The sequence below is a fragment of the Mesoplodon bidens genome (genome assembly GCF_964165515.1).
Source record: "Mesoplodon bidens genome assembly, chromosome: 7".
Taxonomy (NCBI): domain Eukaryota; kingdom Metazoa; phylum Chordata; class Mammalia; order Artiodactyla; family Ziphiidae; genus Mesoplodon; species Mesoplodon bidens.
Window position 1 is genome coordinate 11,953,712 of NC_138164.1, and position 17,327 is coordinate 11,971,038.

The window sequence follows — 17,327 nt, forward strand, 5'->3', positions numbered from 1 at the left end:
GGCTGTCCTCCAGATCAGAAGTGACCTGTGCAAAGTACCCATGTAGTTTCTGGTACACAACAGGTCCTCAAGAGATGCTCCTTGTCACTCTCCCCTCCCCTGCCAGCATCACCTTGGATGGAATTGAGAGAATATTAGAGAGTGATACTGACATTCCTCCTACACTGGAAGAGAAGCCCAATTAAGTATCGGTCCCCAAACCATTTCTTCATCCTGTGATAAGCAGGGGAAGGACAGCTGTCAAGAGGCAAAGATTGGGTCGGTGATTGGGATGGGACCTGGGGACCAGAGCTTGGGGACCAGAGCTGCAAAGCTCTATCTGTGCCCATGATACATCTTGCAGGGTCCTCACGGCTACTCATGGCACGTGAGCCAGACAGGAAAGCAGCGGTGTGGTCACCAGATTTGTTGAAGAAAAATGGGTAATAAAGAGGATGACTGTGATTGACTTTATAAGTCCAATCAAGGATGTGTGCCCCTTAGGGTAGCGGAAGGTCAAAGACATCATCCTCTTTAATGGTCACTTCTGTAGCAGATTCCATTCAACATTAGCTCAGAAAGATGATGGGGGTGGGATGCAGGAAGGTCAAGAAAAAATTCTATGCGTAGACGCTGCAGTATGTCTTTGTCAAAGGGCAGCCTGTGGACCACCAGCATGATAATCATCTATCTGAGCGCTACTGAAGAAGATGCAGATTCCTGGAACGCACCCAGTTTTACTCACTCAATTCATAGCTGTAGGGCTTAGGAACGTACATTTTAAGACAAGCACCATTGGTCATTCTTGTGCACACCTGGGTCTGAGAAGCCCTACCCTCCATAGGTGCTGCGGAAGGGGCAGCAGCTGTTGTGTAGGATGCCTCCGAGCAGAACCCCTTGCTGGACTGGGGTGGGGCTGAGGGATGGGTGCTGGTGGCCGGCGATGCTGTTTCCTAATGACTCAGGCGGTCTTGCAGCCTGGCGGCTGGTGGAGAAGCACAGGTAAGGTGAAGAGGTACTCCGAGCTTAATGAGCTATTCTTCAAGTAGAGGGTGGGATTGGAGCCACCAGCCAACTCTGTCACCGCAGGTGTTGCCTGATGGAAGTGGTGTCTTTCCAGGGAGCATCACAAAGCAGGGCTGAAGGCCAAGGGGCATTTTTCAAAGCCTGAGCTTGGGCTTTCTATGGAGTTGGTCTGGGCTTGGCATTGTTCCCCTAACTACAGCTTCTCCCCATTACTCTCTCAGCCCTTCCTTTTCCTGACCCTGTTTCACTTTTCCTGTAGCACGTACCTCTACTGATGTATTATATAGTATTTGTTTGCCTGCTGTCTGTCCCCTATTAGAATACAGACTCCACGGAAGCAGACACTAAGCCCATTTTTCACCTCTGTCTAGAAGACAGCCTGGAACATTACAGGCACGCAAAATATATATATTGGAAAAATGAATAAATGTTCTTTACTTCACATCCCCACTGGGACTCAGGAAGTCTGCCTGACAATTTTCCTACAGGCAGGCGGCTTCCTTTGTTCCGAGAATTATGAGCCCAAGGGCATGATTTGAGTTTAATAACCCAAATTGCACCTATTTCTTCCGTCAGTCTCTCTCGCCAGAGTGTGGGCTGCCTCGGTGCAGGGACTGTGCCTTTTCAGGTTTGTTTCCTGCATGCCCAGCACAGTGCCTGACTCATAGGAAGGGGTCGGTACATGATTTGTTACATACATGAAATGACCATTTTGTGATCCTCAATCCCATAGTTTCTGGCCGCCTACCTAACTCCCACCCCATTTGGGAAGCTATGAAAAAATGTTGCTGATGTCATTGCTTAAAGATCACGTAGCTCCGGCCCTGAGCTACGAGCAGTCGTTAACATAGCTCCTCTCTTGGTCTGGGACTCCTGTCTTTTACTTTCTCATCTTCCAAGAAGGGTGACCTGGCCTCGTGGCCCAGCATAATCACTGTCCTACTAAAAGGAACTCCACTGGCCCCCGTGAGAAGGGCTGAATTGGAGCCTTTCAGGCACGAGGACCAAGGGGAAGGATGCAGATGAGACGGCCCTCCCAGCGCAGCCCAAGGTATCACCTGGATCACCTTGGGTGCCTGATGTTGCATCCTGGGCCCTCTGCTAGGTCTACCCAATCAGATTCTTGTGGGGTGGAGTCTAAAAAATCTGCATTTTAAACAATTACCAAGGTTATTCTGATGCATAATTTGTCATAATGGTTAAGAACTTGGGCTTTAGAATCAGAGGTACTTGAGTTCAAAACCAACTGCCATTACTACATTGTTCAAGGCCAAGTCAGTCTCCTGGAGCCTCAATTTCCTCACTTGTAAAATGGGGATGAATAAAAAGTAACTACTTTGTAGGATTAAATGAGAAAATACAAATGACACACTTCTTGTGGTAAATGGCCCATGGTAAGAGCTTAATAAATGAAAGCTCCTACGATAATGATGATGGTGGTGGTGGTGAAGATGATGATGGTGGTGGTGATGAAGATGATGGTGGTGGTGGTGGTGGTGGTGAAGATGATGGTGGTGGTGGTGAAGATGATGGTGTTGGTGTTGGTGGTGGTAGCAGTGGTGGTGATGGTGATGGTGGTGGTGAAGATGATGGTGATGGTGGTGGTGGTGGTGAAGAAGATGGTGATGATCCTTCATAATCTCCTGAAAAGGTGACTCTGTGACCCCTTCAGTGGTGCGTTTCCTTGGCCAGCCACTCTGATAGGCAGGAGGCTCTTCAGTATGTCTGCTTCCTGCTCGAATTAGTGCATCCTTTCCTACTTCTCAGGCTCTTTAAGGTTGGAGAAAGGATACACTAAAAATAAAGAGTTGATTATTAGAGTGATGGGGAGGTTGGAGACCTTCAGAGAGGCACTTGGAGTGACTGCCAGAATCCCTGTTTCCTCTGATGTAAGAGAAGCAGAGGAAAGGAGAGTGAGAAGGTTAATGGAGGAGAATGAGAAAGGAGGAGGGAGTTGAAAGGGGCTCCAGGGGACAGAGCATCCTGAGCTGACGGAGTGAACAGGGAGCAGCCCGGAGGGGAGAGGTGTGATTGGCATGGCAGATGGGCGTGGTGGGTTGGTCAGAAAAGAGCTGACAGAAGAGAACTGAACGCCGAAGGGATTCCTCAGCCCTACGGGATCTGATCTGTACGTGACGGGCAAGCAAGCTGGAGTCTAACCCTGGTTCCAGGATTAGGACGAGATTCAGGGAGTAGAATAATCCAAAGAGTGGGAAGACCTGGGAATTCCCTCCTTATACAATGCTCCCTTGTCTCACCTCTCCCGCCATAAAGCATGGTTGCCTCTCTTTTGCTATTTTGCTGGGGCTGCAGCCCCTGACCCACATGGGCTGATCCTGGTGCAGGAAGGGGGAAGCCAGGACTTGCCAGGAGCCTTGCACTGGACACAGCCTGCTGCTCCTGGGGACAACTGAGAGCACGAGGCCATCCCGAGTGCCAAGGAGAAATGGGCTGGGGACAGAGAAAGGAACGAGGAGGAGGGATCTGCCACCACGGCGGCATGGCCAGGCTTACCTGCCGGAAACCATTCCTTGTGAACTGTAAGATTTTCAAGGCATAGTTGGATCTCTGGCCTTTGCTGTTGAATTCAATGTGGCCGGTGAGACCTTCCAATTCTACCTGTCCAAGAGAGAGTGAGTTACAGCACCAAATAGGCCCCGCCTTCCATGTGGCCCCAAGCAAGCATTCCACCATGCTGGTTAAGGATGCCCAAGAGAAGGGAAGCCATCAAGATCCATTCTCCTGTCCACCTCTCAGCCACAGGATCTGCAGACCATGCAAGTGATGTCTCTGGAACCAATTCAGACTTGGCCGGGGCTAGAGGAGGAAAGGATGCCCCACCCCCAATGACCTCACAGCTGCTGCATAAACCAACTTGATGCTGAGATGCTAGCTTGAGCTCAGATCCCCCTGAGCTCCTCCTCCTTGGCTGTGAATAGCATTTATCCTCCTTGGGCAGCTACTCACCCACCTTCAAGCTGCAGGATAACCTGACTCTAACTGCAAAATCCTAGCCACTCTCCGCCAGGCTTCTCTGACAGAAGATGGCTTCTTCGTGGGCTAGAATCACGTCCATCCCACCAGGGGCGGCTTGGCTGGGAGAACCCCGGGGGAACCCAGCATCAGGCCAGAAGTGTTGAGCCTGCAGCTCCCTGAGGGGCCACAGTCTATGACAGCGTCATCCATCTGTCCCCACTTGTGCAGAGCTTTGCAGGGACCACCTCTGAGCCACGTTCCAAGCCTGGAATCCAGAGGCCCCCGAACAGCCTAAGGCTCAAGGTCCATTGCCCTGTAAACAAACTCGCCATGGATTCTCGGTGGCTTTTAGGGATTAGGGAACAACTGTGACTGATGATCCCCTCAATGGGGTCACCACAGATCACTGTTTTACCCGGGGCTGTGATGTACTGGGGAGGTCTGGAGGTGAGGGGCCTTGAACAGTGGTCCCTCCCAACCCCCGCAGGCTGGGTGTGGCCCGCAGAGCCCCCCCCACCCCTTACCATGCGCAGGTAATTCATGAGGCTGGTGCCATGCTGCCAGATCTGGGCCGAGCCACAGGACAGGGGCTTCACACCGATCTCCTGGCTGCGGTTCAGCTCCTGCACCGCCGTCACCACAGTGTAGACGGCGTCAAACAGCAGGGCGGAGGACAGCTGGGAGGGGGCAGAGAGACGAAGTGACAGGTGTAAAGGAAGGAAAGGGAAAGGAGGAAGAAAGGAGAAGAGGAGGAAGAAAGAAAAGCAAAACGAAGAAGTAAAGGTGTGTCTCTGATGCCCTGGGCCCACCTCCTGCCTCTGGGGTCCACTTCCCCTAAGAGTCCAGTGCTGGCCCAAGGCGACAATGGTGGCCAAGCCTTCTCTGAAACTGGACCATCAAGCCACCTCTTTGGGCCCCAAATGATTTCAAGGGTGTCCTATTCTCTCTTTTCTCCAGGAAGTAACATCTTCCACTGATCTGAGAAGCCCCAAGGAAGGGGCCGGGTGCTTATCTCAGGAGGTGGAAGGAACCCTACCCTCAGATTTGCCCATTCTGCAAGGCTCAGTTGAAGGTCACTTCCTCCTGGAAGACCCCCTTGATATTGTTTCTTCCTAAATGTACCTACTATTACAGTCTACTTTGTACTATTCAATATGATGGGCATATATGAAGTATATGGTCAGTTCAAAGCCCAGCAGTGAGCAAGACCCTATTCCTGTGATAGATTAGAGTGGAATTGGGGAGGTAAGATGGGGAGATAGGAAACAAATAAAGGTAACATGAAACTGAGTGACATGGGCCAAAAGGTCTCTTGGGGGGTCCAAAGAGAGGATACCTTATCTGGTTGGGTGATCAAGAAAATGTTTCTTGGAGGATTCAGCATTGGAACTGAGCACTGAAGGATTTGGTAGGAAAGACATTGGATCTGGGGGTGGGGAGAAGCTGGGAAGAGGAGAAAGGCATTCCAGAGGGGGAACTGCGGGGCCAAAGACAAAGTGGGGGGGGGGAGGAGGGCCGAAAGCAATAAACCAGAAGTGAGGTGGGGAGAGTGCTGTGAGGGCCTTAAAGGCAGGGGAAGGGCTAGTGCAGCTGTTTGTCCATATTTTCACCTCCCTGTGAAACTGCCAGCGCTTAGGGCAGGAACACGCAGGACCTCAATCTCTATCTCCTGCATCTCGTCTAGAGCCAGGACCCTGTGTACAGGAAGCCCCCAAGACGTATTTCTTGAATTGAATTAAATGTTGAGTGAAATCTTCCCACAAGGCTCAGCCTGAACATACATCCGGTTAACTGGATGTTTGCAAGCTTTGGGGAGGGGAAGGTTGGGGTGTCTGGGAGGAGGTGTAGGACCAGAAGAACAGAAGACGCCTGTCCTTGGGGAATGTGCCATCTGGGGAGGGGCCACACTCTGCTGTGTTAATGACAAGAGAACCTACCCAGTGGGAATGACTACGGGGTCTACGCTGTACGGGGCCCTGAGGGGAGACCCAGGAAGGCAGGCAGAGGCCTCCTCGTGGGATGTGTGATGTTGGGCTCTGGAATTCAACCCACGGTCCCAGTGCAAAGCAAATTCCTCACTGAACTCTGACATACCACCGTGGGCAATCAGCACCGTCCCTTCAGAGCCTAACCCGTCAAGAACACTCTCCATGTGGCATCTTACCACCTCCCTCCTAGCTGGCCAGGCCCTGGGACACCGGTCCCTCCAAGGCTGGAGGCAGAGAGACCAGCTTGTGACCTCTTGGATCTTTTTCAAGCTCTCCAGACAGAGTATAAGCAGCCTGAGTCAGGGAGGTGCAGGAGAAAGAGCTCAAAGCTCAGAACCCCGAACCCCCAGTCTAGCGCCCAGGTCTCTCTTACGTGCTGAGTGAGGGAACCTCGGGGGAAGCAAGTTTCCTGCACACAAGAGGTAGCACCCCCGCCTCACGGGTCAGTAAAAGTGCCCTCTAAACTGCCAGTCTCAGGGGTCACCATACCCGAGGGCGGGGTGATGCACCCCAGGTGCCCACGGGCGTCAGCAGGGGCTCAGGAAGCCCGTGCTGGCTGAGCTAGGACCCTGGGGAGTAGCAAGAACAGGGAGCGATGGGGCAGAGAATGGGCTGGGAAGAGGGATGTATTTCCCCACAGTTTTGCTCCACGTTGGGCCAAAAGGCCTGTCATGGGAACTGGGTGGGCTGACTTTGGATAATCTTTCTAGAAGGCAATTAGAGGGAAAAACAGCCAAATAAAGTTCTCTGCCCCAATTCCAGTTCACTTGCACGCAAAACTGCCTGGCCAGCGTGTTCTTCCTTCCTCCCTCTCCCCCTCTCCCCCTCTCCCCCTCCCCCTCTCCCCTCTCCCCCCTCCCTCTCCCCTCCCCTCCCCCCTCTCCCCTCCCCCTCTCCCCGTCTCCCCTCTCCCTCTCCCCGTCTCCCCTCCCCCCTCTCCCCCTCTCTCCGTCTCCCCCTCCCCCTCTCTCCCTCCCTCCTCCCCCTCTCCCCTACCCCCGTCTCCCCCTCCCCTCCCCCTCCCCCTCTCCCCGTCCCCCCTCCCCCTCTCCCCCTTCCCCTCTCCCCCCTCCCCTCTCCCCCCTCCCCCTCTCCCCCTCTCTTGCTCCTTCTTTCCTTCCTTCCAGCCGCCTCTGTCCTTTCTTCACACATCTTTTCAGCCCCTACAATCAGGCGGGTACTGCAGACCTCAGCACCTCCTGTTCTCCACTGAGACATCCCACCAGGCGTGAGCTATTGTGTCCCCTCTGCCTTCACTGGGTCTTCTGCCCTCCCAGCTCTATCAGTCAGCCCTCCTTTCTGGCCCGGTCCTGAAGCCACCTGTGGCCAGCTGTGGCCACCTGTGACCCGGAGACCAAGCAGTTAAGGGCACCTAAATCGCACGATCAGGGTCAGTGGAAACCTCTGTGGTACCGCTGAGCCGTGAAAACCAGCCACGTTCCTCCAAGTTCATCCATCACCTTCCGCATCCTCTTCTCCATCCCACTGCCCTTCTCCTAGCAGCTGAGCTCCTCCTTCACTTGATTCGAGGCTCACCTGCGTGGCGCTGGATGCTTCTCAGCAAGCCTACAGCTGTCTTGTCCTTTGCACACAATTCATTTCCCCCTGAGCACAAGTGGCTCCTTTATTAATGGACCTCTCACATTTCCTCGCCAAAGGACATATGGAAATTATGAATGCCACAGACTCTCCCTTTCCAGCTTGGACACACATCTACCTGAGGGAGAGGTAGCTACCCCTATTGACCCTGCTTCTCCATCCTTCCGTTGGGCTATTTAAGTGATGCCGTGAACTAATTTCTGTCTCCCTTGCCTCCCAGTCAATCTCTCCATCCTGAGATTCTCAAAATCACTCGTGTCAGAGCTGGAAGGGATCTTAGAAATCAACGAGTCCAACCCTCTCATTTTACAAATGAAGACAGGACTTCAGCCAGGACAGGACTAGACTGGAAGCCCAGCACCCCTTTCTCCAGGCTGCTTTCCGCCCCTCTCTGCAGCACTCTTTCCCCCTCCCTTCCTGGCAAGACTCCTCTGGAGAAGCCGGAGGGTGTCATTGCTCTATCAGAATTATCCGTGCCTCGCCTCCCAGGACAGCATGGGGCAATCTTCCTGGATGCAGTTACCTTCTCAACAGCAGATGCGAGCCTGAGACTCTTCGGCCAGAGCTGGGCACGGGGAAGGGTGCTAGGCAGGCTTCTCTGCTGCCCTAGGCTTAGTCATCACCCAGTTTACCTCGTGGTCTGACTGGTTGTCCTCAAGTTAGCCCTTCAGTTAAGAGCCACTTGGGGGCCTCTACTGGAACAGGACTATAAGGGCAGGACAGAGGGGGCAGTGGAAGGGTACCACCAGCTGCCCCCCCAGCACCCACTCTCCCCTTCCTCCTAACAGAACCCCCATTTCCTGCAGGTGTCCTCCCCTCCCCCAAGCAGCCATGTGCTTCAGGGGTCCCAGCCCCCGCTCCCAGGTGAGCCTGAGCGGTCCAAGAGTCATCCCATCCCCCCTGCCAATATGGGATTCGGGACTGAGCAGGTGGTCCAATTCTGACCAATGAAACACGAACTGAGGCCTGGAGTGCGGGGCTCCAGCGATAGGCTTCTCAGACGGGTTTCCTGTCTCGAGGAGAGGCTGTCCTTCCTCCTCCTCTGGACATTACTGGGTCTGGACGTGACACCTGGACCTGCCGCAGCCATCCTGAGGATGAAGTTGACACCAAGGGCGCAGAGCAGAGACGCAAGGAACCTGGGTTTCCAACGACATCGCTCCAGGATCTGCCCTACCTCTGGACTTCCTGTGACACGTGATAACACCCTTCCTTTTTGGTAAGAGACCGTTTCATTCCGGACTTCCGTTACTTGAATCTCAGAGCATCCTAACTGGTACCGAGGCCTTGGGGACCCCCTTTGGCTCAGGGCAGGCCCCCAGAGAGGCCTGGCCTTATCCCCTCTCTAACCCCCCTTCTTCTTCTCACGAGGCTGCGTGCTGGTCCCCGGAGATCTGCAGACACAGCTCACCATGCCACTGCTCACATCCTCCCACCAGCCCCAAGCTCTTCCTGCCACACGGTTGCCACTATTCCCACTCCGTCTGGGACGTGGTTTTCTCGGCTGATGCTCCCTTATTAGCAAATGATCCAGATGCTGGGAAATCGGCGTGTGTCTGTTTGCAGTGTTCTTTGGCATCTTGAACTCTGGGGCCTTCACGATTCTTCGAGTGCTTCTAGTAATTACAGCTCCAGCAAAGGATGCTGGGGGTGGGAAGGAGGAAGCGGATGGAAGGGACATCAGTTTTTGTTTTTTTTTTGCGGTACGCGGGCCTCTCACTGTTGTGGCCTCTCCCATTGCAGAGCACAGGCTCCGGACGCGCAGGCTCAGCGGCCATGGCTCACAGGCCCAGCCACTCCGCGGCATGTGGGATCCTCCCGGACCGGGGCACGAACCCGTGTCCCCTGCATTGGCAGGCGGACTCTCAACCACTGCGCCACCAGGGAAGCCCGGAAGGGACATCATCAAGGTCCCTGTCTCCCCTCCAGCTGTATCTTGCCTTCAGAGAGGTGACACAGCTGATGTGTCCCCAGTGTGCTCTGGGCTTCATGGGTCCTTTCTGCAGTTCAGCTTGGGCTGATTTGAGCTCCTGAAACCTCCTAAGTCCTGAACATCTTTTCTCAGCTCAGTCTCCTAAGGGTCCTCTGTAGATCACCGGCCGGCTCCTCTCTCACAGGCTCCTGGCAATCAGCCCAGGCCTCTCACTGGGATCCTCCAACTGCTTCTCTGAAACCTTGTCTTCCATCCACACTCCTCCAGCTTATTCCCCCCACCCCGTCCACCATTGCCAATTTCACCTCCGATGGTGTGAGAGCCTGTAATCTAATCTCTGCCTCGTCAACTTTTACATCTCACTGAGGGTCTCCATCCCAAAGCACCTTTTTTGCTCTCCGAATTGCTTTCTTCCTCTACTATTATTTACTAATTTAGCTCTGGAAAGCGTTTGGGGAAAAGTTCTGGTACCCAAATAGCGCTCCATCCATGTCTCCAGGGCTGGGCCTGTAGTGCTCACCATCCCTGCCCCTTCCCGTCGTCCATCCTGCTTCCCTTTCACGAGCCCTCACTGTCTTTCTGTGGTTTCTGTTCCCCATCGGCATGTGTGTGCCTCTGGGAGTTGTCTCTGCTTCTCCTGTCCTGTCTCTTCTAAATATTAAATCCCCCAAATGACTCAACCTTCATTTAAAATCCTCTCCTTTCTTGGCTCTGATATGTTGCTTGGCAAACACCCTCGATTCTCTTGTTTTTGTAGTTTCATTTGTTTCTTCATTGTTATCTTCTTTTGAGCTGTTTGTAAATTGTTCAGGGGAATGAAAGACTGTATAAATTAAGATGAATCAATCAGGGAATAGCGGCTGAGTTTCTCCCCCACTCATCCAAATAAAAATAAGAATGTCTTCTAAACTCACACCTGTAACCCTCATCTTCCCCGACACCCCCCAGATCACTGGATTCCCAGAGTCCTCTTGGATGTCCGTTTGTCTCAGAACTTCTGTCGCTTAAACCCTGCCCCCCAACATAATACCAGGACAGGAACCGTTAAAATCTCATGGAGTAGTTCTTACAATCTGGGTTTTATTCGATGAAATAAACACTTAATTACAAACAGCTGTTTTAGCCTAAATTCTAATTACTTCATCTAGCCATCTGTAATTTTAATGATTTTCCACGATTTTTGTTCTTTGCCGCGTGATGAATGGGATGGGCACGTGAAATTAGAGGGGCTGTGTCTCCCTTCACGACGCTGTCTTCCGTCATTGTCATCACCTCCGGCAAGAAGCATGTCTGTGGCTCGCTGGCAGCCACCTGGCGGACACAGCCTGGTGGGCGCAGCACTGAGCTTTTTCCTTTGGTGGTCACCCTTCGGTTCAGCCACTCCCTCTCTGTGCCCTTGCAACTGGGCCCCCGTTCCAGCGAGCTGCAACTGGAATATCATGGGCCGACTGGGAAGATGAGGAAGAGAGGGAGACACACTCCAGTTGGGAGGAAAAGAAATGAGACAGAAGAAAATGCAAAGAAAACGTGGCATGTAGGAGAGAGAGGGGAACAGAAAGAGAAAGAAAGGAAGGAGGTTATGGTGACAGAGGAAAGTGGAAAGGGAAGAGTGAGGGGAGGAGATGAGAAGGAAAAGAGAATGGAACCGATGGAGGGTGGGGGGAGAAGGGAGAGGACCTTGGAGGAAAGGGAGGGGCAGGAGAGCAGCCCCTCCGAGACAGGAGCGGGTACAGCCTCTTTAGAAAGCTGGATGGGGAGACAAAGGGGCTGCGCTTTCCTGGAACTGATTCTTTCTCACCTTCCGGCTCCCCAGCAGATGAAAGAGCTGGACTGTTTGCACTGGAAATTTCTGTCCCCAAAGGGACGGGAAGAGGCACCGCTTTGCCAAAGGTAGATGCTGAAGCGAGAAGACTAAAGGTAGATGTTGAAGCGAGAAGCCTCGAGAAAGATTTGTTGCTTCCAGGTGAGGAGTTGCTGGATCACCTTCCCTTCAGAGGCCACAGAGACCATGGCTGGAAGGTTCTGTAAGCTACAGTCCAGGCTTCGCTGTAGCACCATCCTCTGGAGGCCCTCGGCAGGCCCCGGCTCTCCTCATTTCACCTCAGTTTCTTCATTTGTCAAAAAGGGATGCACAACCACTCTTGTCTGTTACTAGGGTGCCATGAGGAGGCAGAAGAGGTCAGGGCGGGATAATTTCAAGCATCAGTGGTTCCGCATTCGGTCCGTTTCTTCACTCCCTGACTCTGAGTTTGTGAATGTGGCATTCTTTGGCCAAGGAAATGAAGTGGAAGTCACAGTGCGCCTGTCCTGGGAGCCTAGGGCTATGAGGTCTTGTGCATTTCCACTTGCTTTGTTGCTCTCCTGCCACCACCAGGAGCACATACCAGGCTAGCCTGCTGGGTCAGGAGAAGGATGAGAGCCATCCCAGCCTAGATCAGCCGACCCCCAGGCATTGAGTGGGCTCAGCCAGGTCAGCAGAGCCGCCTGCTGAGCCAGTGTAGACTAGTGGATCCCTAGCTGACCCTCAGATGCACGAGCTACATAAACGTTCATTGCTGTAAGCTGGTGAGATTTGAGGGTAGGTTGTTACACAGCATTTCTGTTGCAAAAGCTACCTGATATATTTACTAATGCTTCTCCCAGTGTCTGGCAGATGGAATGTTAAATAAACTCATTCAGTGAATAACTGTGAACTGAGGATGGAAGCATATCCCATTTTACCTTCACAACAATCCTCTAACATGGTCAAGCATAACTGCCCAAAATTAGGGAAAAAAGAACCTGAGGCCCAGAAGGGTTACACAGCTACCTGAGATCACACAGCAAGAAAATAGCATAGCCAGTATTTGAATCCAGGTCCTGTGCCTCTCAGGCAAGTGCTCTTTTCAGCACATGTGAGCACAGACAGAGCTGGCCCTACAGCCCTGTGAGTGGCACTGCCTGGCCTTGGTGTTGGTTCCTTATGAGGCAGGTACCAAGGGCTTCCCATCTGCCTGTTTGTGGTCAATGTGAGCACGAATGGAAGGGCTGAAACCCTCAGAGGGACATCAGCAGTGTGGCACTGGGACCCTTAATTTCACTTGGCCAAAGCCAAATATGGAACGCTTCGGGTTGGAGAGGAGGTGGCAGGTTTTGTTTTCTCTCCTGATCCTGTGCTGTGAGCCTTTGAAGTGTGTCAGCACCTCATTACAATACCGGAGTCATGACTGCAAGACCCACGGACAAGACCAGGAGCACAGGGCTGTACTCCTGCCAGAAGGGGTGAGCCTGGTCCTACCCCTACCATATGCTTGAGGAAATACTCACTGTCCCTTGAGCCCCTGGGGGTGAGGACTCCCGTCTTTCAGATGTTTCACCCCTGCCAAATCCTTCCTATGGAATCTTCCCTCTTTCAGCTCTAAAACACCCTGTTGGGACGTGCTCTGTAAACTTAAGAGCCTTGCAACTCAAGTTCTCATGCCTCCTTCTCCCATCCGCTTCCCTGATGAAAGCTCCTCGAGCTTTGCATGAGCTCTGACCCTTTGGAAAGTTATGTGAGCATCACATGAGCTGCTTTATGGGGCTTTGGGAGGCTCAAATGTAACCTGGCTAGGACAGATGTAGAAAGCCACGCCACCTCATCCCCTGAGAACCTGTCATTTAGCAAATGGACACGAGCAGACCTTCCTGAGCTGCCCCACAGAGTAAGGACATCAGACCCAGTGGAGAACAGCCAGGGAAACCTCTGTCTCCATCACAAAAGGAGGGGAAGGAAGTGCATGGGGGAAACACACGGGTGAAGGCACAAAGGAAGTCTCTCTGGACAAGCTCTACCAGGGGCAGTGGTCCATGGAGATGAAAGGGCACTGGACCAGGAGTATCAGAATCTAGTTTCACCTGCAAAAGGCTTGGTGTGTGCCCTTGAACAAGAGCCCCGCATCCTCGTCTCTCACCCCCATTCCCAGCCTGGGCTTCAGTCTGTCTGAGAAATGAGGGAACAGATCAGCTGAAGCCCTTTCCAATGGTAAGAGTCTTGGATCCTGAACTCAGGCGGGTCTCAGCAACAGCATCATCAGGAGGCTGGCCACAGACATCACTACGTGACCAGTCGGGGCCTCTCTCCCTGCTGACTCCTCTACGCTTGCTGCTCACAGCTCCCCACTTCCCCAAACATGTCCCTGGTGACTGCTTCCCAGCATTTCTACAGCCTCTTTTTGAGCTGGGCCTGGAGAAGGCTGGAGTCCAGGGGCTCTTGTATCTGGGATGTCTGGCCCACGGAGGGGGTGTGCGTGGTGGCAAAGGGGCACCAGGGAGGGGCTTGGTGGGCACTTACTGCGGGCCCCGTGAAGGGCACATGGTCACAGTTCTCCTGCCAGGACTGGTTGAGGCTCTGGGCAAACTCTTGGAAGAAAGCATGGGACTGGTTGAAAATGGAAAATCCCAGGATGTTGACACGATCGTCCACGAGGCTGTCCATCCTCTGGAGCGAGAACTCCTGAAAGACGCAGCAGGCAGAGCAGAGCAGGGTTAGGAAGGGAAGAGTGGGGGGGGCTCTGCAGGAGCACAGCTGGGCAGTGCGTTCTAGCTACACGGGCATCCTGGCCAGGCACTCTGCTAGGTGTCAGGGTCCAGAGATAACGGAGCGTTCTTCTTCAAGTAGCTCACAGTGTTGAGGTGCCAGGAGGGAGAAGAGAGAAAGAAACAGAAAGATCTCTAAGAAAGGCATGTGTACGATGCTCTGGGTGGAGAGAGAAAGAAAAACACAAATGAGATTGTGGAGGCAGGACTGGGTCTGCAGAAGGTGTGACCCATGAGCTGAGTCTTGAAGGATGCCTAGGCGTTTTCTGGGTAGAAAATGTGGATGGACAAAGGCTATTCCAGACAAGTCACCATGGATACAAAGGCATGGAGGTGAGACAGTGCGTGGGCGCCTGCAGTGTACTTTGACAGAAGCATCGCTCCTCAAAAGTGTGTCCGCAGAAGACCTGCCATCAGACTCACCCAGGTATCTGTAAAAAAAGTGATGATCCCTGCACCCCACCGAACACCAGCTGAATCTGGATCTCGGGAGCCGAGGCCCAGGAGTCTGCATTTACAGCAGGGCCCAAGGTCATACACACACCAAGGTTTGGGAGTCACTGGGTCAGCACCAGGAGGCATGTGGGTGGGGAGACGGTGAGACATGAGGCTGGAGACGTCAGCAGGGGCCGGAGCACAGCGGCCCGGCTGCCAGGCTGGGGAGCTTGCACTTTATCCTGTAGTGATGGAACCTGAGGGCACTGTCAGCAGACGAGTGACAAGATCAAGTTTGCTAAGAATCTCAACCTGAAGGTCTGCAGGTAGGGCTGTGCTTTCATTTGTTATTACTATTGTTTACTCATTTAACACACATTTAAGTGCTTATTATGTGCCAGACACGGGCACAGAGGATGTTCTAGACACAGAAGATGTGAACAAGAAACACATTTCCTGATGTCCAGGAACTTGAAGCTTTGGGGAAAAGACAGATTGTAACTAGACAAATACATACATATACTCTCAGATATCTATGGGGGGTTAGGATGGGGCTGCTACTTGAGATGAGGCAGTCAGAGAAACCCCATGTAGGGCAGTGACATTTAGAAGCTCAAAGGAATTCTCCCAGGAGGCGTGGCCCTCACCCGATCACCTGGCTGGGGCCACGTGTTCACTCAGCTAAAACCTGCAGGCGTGAGTCTCAATGAGGCCAGATACTGTCACAGGGAGAAGAATCCCCCTCCTCAGGCAGGGCTGAGCTCAGAGCCCTGGACTCCCAAGACCCACCTTGGCCCTATACAGGGAAACCAGGCAAGAGGGTGTGGGCTCTTCGGCTCGCCAATTCCTGCTCCTGGAATAATGCCTTCAAATGCGGGTCAGGCCATCCTTGTGCGTTGAATTCACATTCATCACACGTTCATTCCACGTGCCTCGCACACAGCTCTGCGCCTGGTGGGCACGTGGTTGTTAGACCCCAGGACTAAGCCATCAGCCACTCAGCCTGACAGGACCGATGGCAGGGGCCTTGGGCTTACTTTGTGGCTGAGCAGAAACGTGACTTTCCTTCAGGAGGCCTCCTCGTCTTAAGACTCAGCCGCTCCAGGCCCCTGGCACGTCCCCAGCATCCTCCCTCACGGCCACGGCCACGGCCAAGCCCTTGGGCCACAGACCTGAGCTCTGCCTGGAGTCTATCCTCATTAGCTGCAGCTTGCAGACTGAAGTGACAAAGATTCCTTTGGAGCCACCAATCCCTGACAGCGTGGAGTGGGATGAGGATTAAGTGTATTTTGGATCCTGCCACACTCTCGCCAGGGGAACACGGACGTGCGAGAGAATGTATTGATTCATAAGCTGATATTATCTCCTGTCTCCCTAATAGGGCAGCTACCCATGCGCCGTGGGCTATCAGCAGACACGAGGGGACAGATGGCTAATGAGAAGAGATGCACCTGGCAAGGGGGAGGTGGCAGGGTGCAGAGCCAGGCTGCCGTCAGGCAACCGAGGGGCCTCCCCAGCTGTGGTTGATGTGGAGGGAGACGTCCCCTCTCCCTCGGCTTCCTTGTCAATGTGGGCAGCTCATCACGCCCCGCCCTGTCCTCACACGCACAGCCTGGTGGAAGGAGGCCCGTGTCAAGAATCCCCGACACTGTGATGTCTACAGACGCACAGTGGCAGTAGAGGGGATACGCGGTAAGGGCTTCGGTGTTCAAATCCACGTCCCACACTATACTGAAATGTATGACCTTCAGGAAGTATGGCCTTCAGGATCTGGGCTTCAGATCCTCATTTAGTAAGGCGGGCGCAATGACAGCAACCTCAGAGGTTGTTCAAGTAAGATGCACGCACAAGGCGTATCACATCTGGCCCATAAGAAGTGTTCAACACGCGACAGTTACCGAAATGCTACCATGAGATCGCGGGCAGCTTCTGGCTCCCTGCTTCTTTAGTTCCACTTGTCTTGGAAACCTGAGTTCGGAAGGTGTTTCCTTGAAATGCACATGACCGGCAGAGTAAGAATGAATGAATGAATTACAGACACTTAGAGACAGCCCCTCCAGAAGTCAGCCAGCCTGTCTTCCTGCCTTTTAATTCCTACCTTCTCATCCCCCAATTATATCCTATTTTCAAAGGCCCCCTTAAGATAAAAAGATCCAGGAGCTTCCTTGATAATCCATTATATTTATAATGCCCCATGGGAGAGCTTGTAAAAGGACAAGAAAGGGGTGGCGTGTTCTCTTACCGTAATTTCCCAGGACATTCCAGGCTCTATTCTTTAAGCATCCTCACAGTTAAGAAATGCTTCTTTATGTCTTGACTTACACTCTCCTGCTGCTATTGAAGCCTGGTATCTAAGCAAATATGGGAAACAGCTGACCACCGCCAGTCTGTACGCAAAGAAAATCTTCTAAGCTCTAGTATTTTTCAGAGTGTGTTCCTCAGGACACTAGCTTTTCCGGGAGGCGTTAACAGACGTTTTGTGAAAACAAGGTCCCATATTCAAATAAGGTGAGCAAACACTGCGTGTTCTAGTCACCTTTTCAAGATTCACAATGCACACTAGCACATTAAAGGGTTAAAGAAGTCCTACAGTAAAGCAGCTTAATTTTGCTTAACCCAGAACTTTCCAAACGTATTGACCATGGAACACTTTTCCGCCCCAAATCTATGAATGTCTCGCAGGAGCCTTCTACAGAATGTCCGGTGGGAAATGTTACTCTAAGTATATCCAGGGAAACATGTATCATAACTCCCAAACCAAGTGGTGGAGGCATTAAGCTGAGAGGGTAGTACATAAAATTAACCAGTTTCAGAACGGGAGGGGAGTAAAGGCC

At 52.7% G+C, this 17,327-nt stretch overlaps 1 protein-coding gene across 1 annotated transcript in view; it reads right to left on the reverse strand.

Annotated features, from left to right (window-relative positions):
- The window catches only part of GRIK4 (glutamate ionotropic receptor kainate type subunit 4), a gene marked incomplete at its 5' end in the record, with an annotated part of 314,312 nt that overhangs the window by 99,708 nt on the left and 197,277 nt on the right, over nt 1-17,327 (reverse strand). The window contains 3 exons of the mRNA XM_081241422.1: nt 3,520-3,624; nt 4,506-4,658; nt 13,814-13,975. Of these exons, the coding sequence (XP_081097548.1) occupies nt 3,520-3,624; nt 4,506-4,658; nt 13,814-13,975 (420 nt within the window). The remainder of the gene's footprint in view (nt 1-3,519; nt 3,625-4,505; nt 4,659-13,813; nt 13,976-17,327) is intronic.